The sequence below is a fragment of the Oppia nitens genome, unplaced genomic scaffold, assembly GCF_028296485.1.
Source record: "Oppia nitens isolate AA-2021 unplaced genomic scaffold, nextdenovo-longstitch-racon4-pilon3 scaffold5_pilon_pilon_pilon, whole genome shotgun sequence".
NCBI lineage: Eukaryota > Metazoa > Arthropoda > Arachnida > Sarcoptiformes > Oppiidae > Oppia > Oppia nitens.
This window is the reverse complement of record NW_026533243.1, coordinates 5,979,841-5,989,464: the sequence shown is the minus strand read 5'-3', so window position 1 is coordinate 5,989,464 and position 9,624 is coordinate 5,979,841. Positions and strand designations below refer to the sequence as shown.

At 24.6% G+C, this 9,624-nt stretch overlaps 1 protein-coding gene across 1 annotated transcript; it reads right to left on the bottom strand.

The window, feature by feature from the left end:
• Nucleotides 1-1,070: 1,070 nt before the first annotated feature.
• LOC128961637 (transcription initiation factor TFIID subunit 1-like) lies at nt 1,071-5,417 on the bottom strand. The gene is made up of 8 exons (XM_054307892.1): nt 4,255-5,417; nt 4,006-4,193; nt 3,826-3,940; nt 3,638-3,773; nt 3,258-3,565; nt 2,997-3,183; nt 1,634-2,927; nt 1,071-1,146 (listed from the first exon to the last, which is right to left on the bottom strand). The coding sequence occupies exons 1-8, from the start codon at nt 5,323-5,325 to the stop codon at nt 1,071-1,073; spliced, it is 3,375 nt and encodes a 1,124-aa protein (XP_054163867.1). The 5' UTR covers nt 5,326-5,417.
• Nucleotides 5,418-9,624: the final 4,207 nt, after the last annotated feature.

Here is a 9,624-nt window from a genome sequence, read left to right as displayed (position 1 = left end):
GAAGAATAGTATTAAATGATTAATTTATAATTTATATTTTGGTTAATAAATTATTATTTTACAACTTTATATAAACTAAAAAATATTGATTTAATTTGTAAAATAAAGTTAATTATTAAATAATTAAATAAATAATTAATATAATTATATATATATTATCAATTTATAAGTAAATAAAGGTTCGTTTATTAAATATATGAAGAATTTTTAAAACAATGTTTACAATTATTTTTATATAACTATTATAATACAAACACATAAATAATCTATTTTTGAAATGATTTAAATAAAACATTTTCTTTCTTTCTTTCTTTCTTTGTATATGTGTTTCATATATACATAACTCAAATATAATTTAAAAACTTTTTTAAAAAAATATTTCTTATTTTTAAATGCCAAAGTCTAGTCATATTTAATTTAAACTTTTACTAAACAATTTATTTGATCAGTTATTTTCTTAACCGTTAAAATTTATGACTTTCATGTATAAAAATTTTAAAAAGACATTAACTGTAATACAGTTACTATATATTGAAAAATTGCAAAATATATGCATATTATTCATCAAAATTACCGAAATATATAAATCTCAGAGATAATTAGTATTTATTTAATTATTTTTTTCTTTCAATAGATTCTACAATATATAGTTGTATATACTGTATATATATATATATATTTGCAACATATTTAAATTGTTTGTTGTTTTTAAAATAAATAAAAATTTAGATTTACACAGATTTATTGATATCAATAAATAAATTTTTATTTTATATGATCATTTTAACTTTAAAAAATAATTTTTTATTTAAACAAACATTTATATAAATACAGATTTTCTACATATCCATAACGTGTATGGTTTGCAAAAAATGTGAACAATTAAAGATAGAGATAGAAATGTATTATAAAACTTATAGTAATGTATTGAAAAATAATATCAAAATAAATAATCACATGAATGGCAATATTGATGACAACAACATCGAGAGTGAAATCAATGAAAAAGAAAGATTGAATGCATTGCGGGAACAAATCATTGACATCATTGGTCTTCATAAGGAAACGTTTCACCCATTGGTTGTGGTCTGGATGTCGGCTACACTATTGTCATCGTTGGCTATAATGAATACCATATATTGTTTGCTAATTAATGATAATTTAAAATTTTTAGATCTATTCTCATATTACTTACATTTTTGTTTAAAAATAATAACTTTTCTTATATTATTTGTAGCGTTTAGTTCAGTGAAAATATATCAAAATTTATTTGGTGTTATAATATATTGATATAAACTATTTTAGCTATTAAAAAATATTTATTAATTGATATACAAAAAATGTTAATATATTTGTTATAAAACTTATTTATTTAATTTCAATAACGAATAAAAATATTCTTTTAATTAAACAAATGACACAAAATTGTTAACGTAATTATATATACTGTGTATATAAAAACATAAGTTTAAATGATTTTTTAAATTTTACTTATTAAACAAATTATATAAAACTATAAAAACAAAAAAAAAAGTTGTGGACATTTAATATACAGCACATAATTGTAATGATATGAAGTAATAATACAAATGCAATGATTATTTATTTATGTAATAAATCAATTTGTTTTAACAGATGGTAGTGATCGTCCGTTTCCAATAATTTTTCATATTTTTCTAACTCATCACTCAATGAATTTAGTCTTTCTTTACAAAACTCAACCAATTTTGCTGCGTTTAGAGTAATATCATTGTCGGCGCCGTTATATTCAACAGAATTTTCATATATAAGTTGAATATCTTTAAGAAAGGCTTTTCGAGTCCAATACTTGTTTTCACTGACTTTAAGTCGAATTTTAGTCAAATCCATCGGATCTTTAATGATATCATAATAATCGGGCACTTCTTTGACTTTAACGGGTTCATTGAAGAAGTCAACGCAGTCTTCGAGATCCTCACATCTTCTGGCATCAACTATAAGCTTATCGAATACTTCTTTGAGTTTTACCATCGGATCAATTCGACACCTGGTTTTAGAGCGAACCTGAAAATAGTTGACAGTTTTAGATTGTCTCTCTTCTTCCTCTTCCTCTTCAATACGACGTCGTTCTTCTTCCGCCATTTCATTTGCTTCAATGACTACTGCTTTAGAAAACTTGATTTTATTTCCTTCGACACTAACCAATGGCTGTTGAACATCAAACGAAGTGTCACTTATATCCCAATCATTGTCTTCATTAATATCAATATTGTTATAATCATAAAGTTTGACATCATTTTGGTTATGATTTAGTTTAGCATCTGATGCTTGAGATTCACTTTTTGGTTTACTTTTTATCGAACCATTTATTGGTTTCGAGATATTATTATTATTATTATTGACTATATTTAGCGGTTGTTTTGACTTAGACTTATGTTTGGACAAAATGTTGCCGTTTTCGCTATGATTTCCAACAAAACTTAATTGTTTAATGAATTCAGAAGTTTTGGTTTTTCTTATGCGAACGTAAGCCTCAATCACTTCACGTCTTCTAACTACTTCTGTTCTGATCTCTCGTTTGCCATTGATTTCATAAAGTCTTGTAATTTTTAAGAGCTTTCCTTTCAATGATTCTCTCGTCTCATCATTTTTGATATCTTTGACACTTTTTCCTTCTTTCAATGCTTTCATAAATGATTTTCTTTCCTCTTCTTCTCTTTCGTGTTCGATTTGTTCCAATGTTTTGTTCTCCAGAATCATTGCTTCTAAATCTTTACCCATATCTTCAAGTTCTGAATCACATTCTGACTCTTCTTCTTCCTCTTCTTCGTCAGATTCAAACATTTCGTTATTCGAGTAATAAGTTGAGTGCAAATCAAACACCTTCTGACACTCTAATCTATAATGTTGTTCAGTTGTTTGACTTTTGGTGACACCTGCTCTCACACCTAACACAATAAAAAAAATAAAATAAAAAACAAATCGATGCATAAAATTTTAATTATAACAAATATTACCATTTTGTCGTAGCTTTTCAGATAACTCTTTGATAATAAACTGACACTCAATAACATTCTTCAATTTCTTGACCCTATCCTTAGATAAGCCATAATTTATGAGCCATTCGTGTGCTCTTTGAAGTGATACTCTTTTGATTGACAAATTAGTTAGTGGTTGACATTTCTTGATGGTTGGCATTTGATCCTAAAGATATGTTAACAAATTATGATTTAATATACCAGTAATTGTTAATAAATCTTTTGTGTTTATATTTTTACCTTAAAATCTCTATACGACTGATTGACAAACAATAGGGAACCGTCTTCGTTATAGTTAGAAATATTGAGCCATTTTTTTGCATTAAGTGTCGCGATATAAGAAGCAGTTGTATTCCAGGGAGCGATAGATAACTCATCCAATTTATTGTCGTCTTTGATTTCATTGTTAAGATAAAGACGATCTCCAAAACCCATTTGTTTGAATTTATTGATAGCAAATGATGTTGAATAATAAGAACAACAATCTTCTGGTGTCAATAAATTGTTTATTTGAATATCAAACGGTATTTCACTTTTAAGTGCAAAACCTATAATATAAAGACAATTAAAAAATTTGGTAACAATAGTACATAAATTTTTTAAAAAACATTAAAACTTACGCTCGTATTGCCTAATAGTATAATCTCTTAAAATTTTAGTCCTAAAATGATTACTAATATTTGGAAATGCTTTTTGTAGTTCAGTATCCAAACCGCTAACAGTTTTTCTTCCATTAAAATATCGATAGATAAACATCTAAATATTAAAAAAATAATTAATTTAACTCATGTTTAAAAATAACACAAACCTTAGCAAATTGTCTAATGAAATCATAATATTGTTTAGATTTGGGTCGCGGCACTTCAATTAAAGGCAATTGTTGGCCAACAACAAATAGTCCACTGATATCACGTATGAAATACCTAAATTTTAATTTTAAAATACATTAAATTTATTAATTTTTATGATAATTATAAATAAGAAATACTTGTCGAAAGTTCGTATAACGAGAAAATCTGTTTCGGGAAATGTATGTTCAAAAATAGGTGATCTAAACATATTTGTCTCTAAAGATAATTGACTTTTTCCGGCGCCTATCTCTCCAATAAATGGAGAACTCGTCACAGTCTTTGTCTGAGCGAATCTGTGTGTCGGCGGACAACTGTTTTTGTCTTTCTATACAATCAATAATATTTTTAATCAATATTTTAAATATCAAATAAAAAATCGTATTTACTTGAAAATAATTGATTATTTGAGATCCCATTCCCACTCTCATAAAAAACGGTGGTTCCTCTTCTGAATACTCCATTAGGACGACTTCTCCATTACAAGCAGTCAGATCTGTGATGGCATTAATAGTATATTTACTTAAATCAGTTGCTCTGTCTTCTATGTCATCGTTAACAATACATCCATTCAATTTGATTCGTTTGTTACAAAAATAGACATTGTGTTCAACTTTTGATGGCAAAGCTCGTGACCTTTTAAGTAGTGGTCGCTGAAGATCCAGCAAAAAAGTGGGAAATAATAATGAGTCGAGTTTTATGGCAGGAATCGAGTGACTGATTATCAGATTATGAGTGGAACTACTGTTGGCCTTCTCTACTGAAGCATAAAACTGATCGTTTGATATGTTTAACTGATCCGATGATAAACTTATAAAACCAACCGCTTGTGAGTCGTTTGAATTATCATTCATATCATCGATTGATGGTATGATATAATTGTCATCGTCTTCATTAAACATAATCTCCGGTTCCGATGATATATCCATGTCTTCGTTGTCCCAAATGATCTTATCTTCCCAGAGATGATATACAAGTAATGGATTTTCTTCTTTCAGAGTTGTTATCCATATTTTCTTTGGTACACAAATAGCTTGAGTTTCATCACTTGCTGTCACTATCTCTTCAGTTGCCTTTCGTTTTCTCAAATTTTTTGACAATCTATTAGAAGAAGACTTATTGTTGTTATCTTTATTTTGATTGTTATCACAATTTTTCGGAGTTTTATTGCAACTATTGTTAACACAATTGTTATTGATTTTATGTCTTTCATATTTCATTTGATTATCAAATGGACAATCAATTTGTTTGACAAACTCTGGCGCCGAATACGTCGGACCCATCGGAAGCCAACCACTGGTCGCACACTTTTTGGGGGCATTTTTTAGTACTTCTTGTCGGACAACATCGGGATCCCAAATGACATCTTTTTCCCAACGGGTTTGCGAAACCAAATTATAAGCGTCTTCACTGTCGGCTTTGTTGTCCATTTCTGTTGATTGATGTCCATTGATGTACATTACTGTCCATTATGTGACCAATTAGTTACCGATTTACTGATTATGCAATAATAGTCAACAAAACAATACATATTTAACATAACAAACAAAGCAAAACTAAATTTGAATTTTATGACTTTTTATTACTAAGTAATATACATATATTATCTATTATAACAAAGAGTATATAAAAGGCACAAAATTGCATAAATGTAATTGTATTGACATAAACATTGATGAAATACTTTATTTTGACAACACGTGGGTTACAGTGTTTACAGTGTTTAGTGTTTATTAACTGTATATTCATTTAAATGCATTTCGCGGTCAAAACTATCAATGGGTTGTAATTACTGTAAGCGCACTGAAAATAGCATTGTATTAAATATTACGGTAATTATAATTTTCGTATAATTTAATATAATAAAATTTATTAATATTTCAATTTATATATATAATAAATATATAAAACAACATACAATTGTACCGTATATTATAAATATTAATATCACTTATACAGTATAAATGGTATAATAAAATTATATAAACATTGCAAACAATACACATTAGGATAAAATAAAATTTAATAAAATTAAGTAATAATTTATATCTTATAAAAAGTATTCATTGAGTGCCAGAAATCGGTCGATATATCATTGCTATGATCGGTGACGACGCCCTTCGGTTTTCTGGCGCCCGAATCGGTCCACTCGAAGGATACAAATCCCAAAGTAGTCGACACTTTATACCTTAAACGCATAATTTCTGCCAAATCTTTAAACTCTTTCGAGTCTTTGTTTTCTTCCAATTCTTTCTTCTTTTCCGTCAAAGACTCCAACTTTTCGCTCAATTTTTTTACTTTGTTTTCATATTTAGTTTTCATACACTTCTTACTCTTTAGCGATCGCTTTAAGTCTTTGACATCTTTCTCAAGTCTCTCTTTCTTTTGTTTGGCTTCTTTGGTCAAATCGTCGATATCTTCGCACTCATGACAGCCGATATCAGTGGCCAATGACTTCATTATCTGTCTTTGTTTTTCTTTGTATTTATTCATTAAATCATTGTTTTCTTTAATAAGTTTTGTAATTATATTCATTTTGTGGTCCAAAGCATTGCATTCTTTATCTAATCCGTCGAGACTTATGTCCACAAATTTGGACAACTCTTGTAACTTATCGTTACAGTGACCGCAGTGGCCGTTACTGTTGGTATCGGTAACCGATTGTTGAGAGTCTTCGTCGGCGGAAACAACTCGTCTTCGTTTGTTTTGCTTTCTCGGAGGCATTGAGTCTATGGATGTGTTTATGAAAATAATTAACGACTAAACAAATGATCACTTCATGCGATTTGATGTCAAATAAGACTAAAKCAGAGATCAATTCAATCAAAACACTGACAGTTGTGTTGAACTCTACTTTCAAATTGTGTTACAAAACTGTCACTCATTTGCCAAACAATGCCATCTATTGACACATTTCTATCATTTTGTAGACAGTATTGCAATAATTATTTGAATGAAAAATTGATTTAAATATTTTTTTCAATAAATAAAACATTAATTAAATACAATGAATATTATATATAATTTACAATAATAAACAATTATTTTTTAAATATATTGTTTAAAAATAGGAATATATTTTTATTTGCATTTATTTTGTTGATTTAGTTATTCAAAGATACAAAAATTTATATTAATAGATAATAAATATATTATTATAATAAAAATTATACAGTATTATATTTTTGTATAAATAAATTTTATTACAAAAATATTTATATAAAATACTTTTTTTATTCAAATTTTTACGGATTATTTAAGTTATTATAATATATGATATTTAATACAGTGAGGAAAATTTAATTCAATTTAAATAATATATATATATATTGTATATTTTAAAGAAATATTATGACTCTTTATCCTCATTATACAATTAAATATAATTAATATTTATTTCTATTTTAAAATAATTTTTTATAATTGTATGTTAAATGAATTTTTTAAATGTTAACATAAATATTATTTTTTTTTGTTAAGTATTTATACATTTCTAATATTACATTATTAGCATTAATAAAAAGTACAGTAAAATTAAGTTTTATTTTGTATATTATAGATAACACTATAATTTATAATTCTTATATATTCAATATAATAATGTTAAAATATCAAAATTCAATCATTGCTTAATATAAACAAGAATACAATGAATAAAAATTGTTTATATTTATAATAAAATAATTATTCATATATTTTTAGTATAAAATTAATCTATTTGTCATCAAATAAAGTACAAATGTAGAAAACATAGTTTCCTGTTATTGAATTTTATTTTTATATTTTTAAAGAAAAAAATATTTTTGTAATTATTATAAAAAAGATATCTCTATTTTATATAAACAATACATACTTTCCTGTTTAATGAGTTGCACCCAATTAGTTGCTAACCGCTCACAATATTTTTTAATTAAATATAAAAAAAGTTTAAATGAATTCAATGACACTTTTTATAAAAAAATTTATCTTTTATAAAAAAAACTGTACAATATATACAAATCTATAACTAATAAATAAATAACAAAGTCATTCATTAATTTGCTAACAATTTTTGTTTATAATTAATATTTAAGTTAAAAGATATATAAAGTTTATAGAAAAAAGTAGAACAAAACATCAATTTTTGCGACACTTTTTCAAATGTAAAACATTTCATTTATTTGATTTGATTTCATAAATTTATTCATTTAGTACTTAACTGTCTCATAGAGTGTAATCTTCCATTAAAATTATAATATTTTTTGGTATAAAAATAAGATTAAAAATATCTTAGCATTGATTTTAAGGAAGTATTTGAGTTGACAGATGTAAAGAAATTGGCATTAAATATGATTTACTTTTTCATTGAGTATAAGTACAGTATTTGAGTTGTTTTTATGTTTTTGAAAGTCAGATATCGAGTATACTATAATATAAACACATATAATGGCAAAAATGTCTGGAGATATCAGTTTGTGTTATGAGTGGTGTCGACGCCGTGCAGTCTTTGCCGACCACAACAACATCTCTCATATCATATAATAATCATATTTTACTAAAAGTTTGTTTTATTTTGTCAAATGTCTACTGTATTGTAGAGAGAATATAATATTTAGATAATTTTATTAAACATTTACTAAACTTGTTTACTGATTTGTTTTTTTCTAATAATTTGGTTAAATATCAATAGATTATATAAACTTTATATAAAGTTTATATATACTGCAACAACACATTATGATAAATGTTTAGCTAATTGACATTTTATAAATCAACAATTTTCCAATATTTTTCAGATAATAAAATTTGAAAATATTTAAATATGTTTAAAAATATTGTATAAATAATATTGATCTAAAAATATTATTTAAGTAATTAATGTATTATATTTATATATAATAAAAAAAATAACAATTAGCATTTAGAACAGTAAGATATAAATAATTTAATTTTACAATTTTGTTTTTCATTMAAATTTTATTGATATGTTTGATATCGTTATAGTAGTTAAATATATTTAATTAACAGCATAACTGTTGAATTTATATTAAGCCCTAATAAAATGATTAAAGCGCTATATATAAGACAATGACTTCATTTGTAATTTTATAATACTGTATGTAAAAAATAACATAAATTTGTTCATCATTTTATCACATGAAAAATTGCTGACTGCTATCTAAACATTTTGATAACTATCATATCTTTACTACTATTATAAATTAATATTATATTAAATTTATTTTAATCTATTTTATATAGCAGTAAGTCGTAAATGATTACAAACATAAAGAAAATATAAAATTATTATTATTTAATAAACATATTAATGGAATATTTATAATTTTAAATATATTTTTAAAACTAAAACTGATTATCAATATATAAATATTTGTTTGTTGATTGTTTGATTAAATGATTTAATTTATGATAGCTAATACTATTATTACTTGATTAAATAAAAAATTATTATTTTATTCATTATTAAAAAATATAATTTAATTTAATAATTCAGTATAAATAAAATAATTGTGAATATTTATTAAAATATGTAAAAATTTGATATAACATTACTGTCTTTAGATTGTAATTTGTAAATTATTATTATACAAAACATTTAAAAATTTTAATACAAAAATTATTGTCAAATGAATCTTATTTTTAATTAGTTATTTTTCAACATAGAATCTATAATATAAATATAATTAAATTATCTAATATTTTTATTAGTTGTCATTAGAGCCTCAAGAATCGTTATCTATACTAATCAAATAGTATTA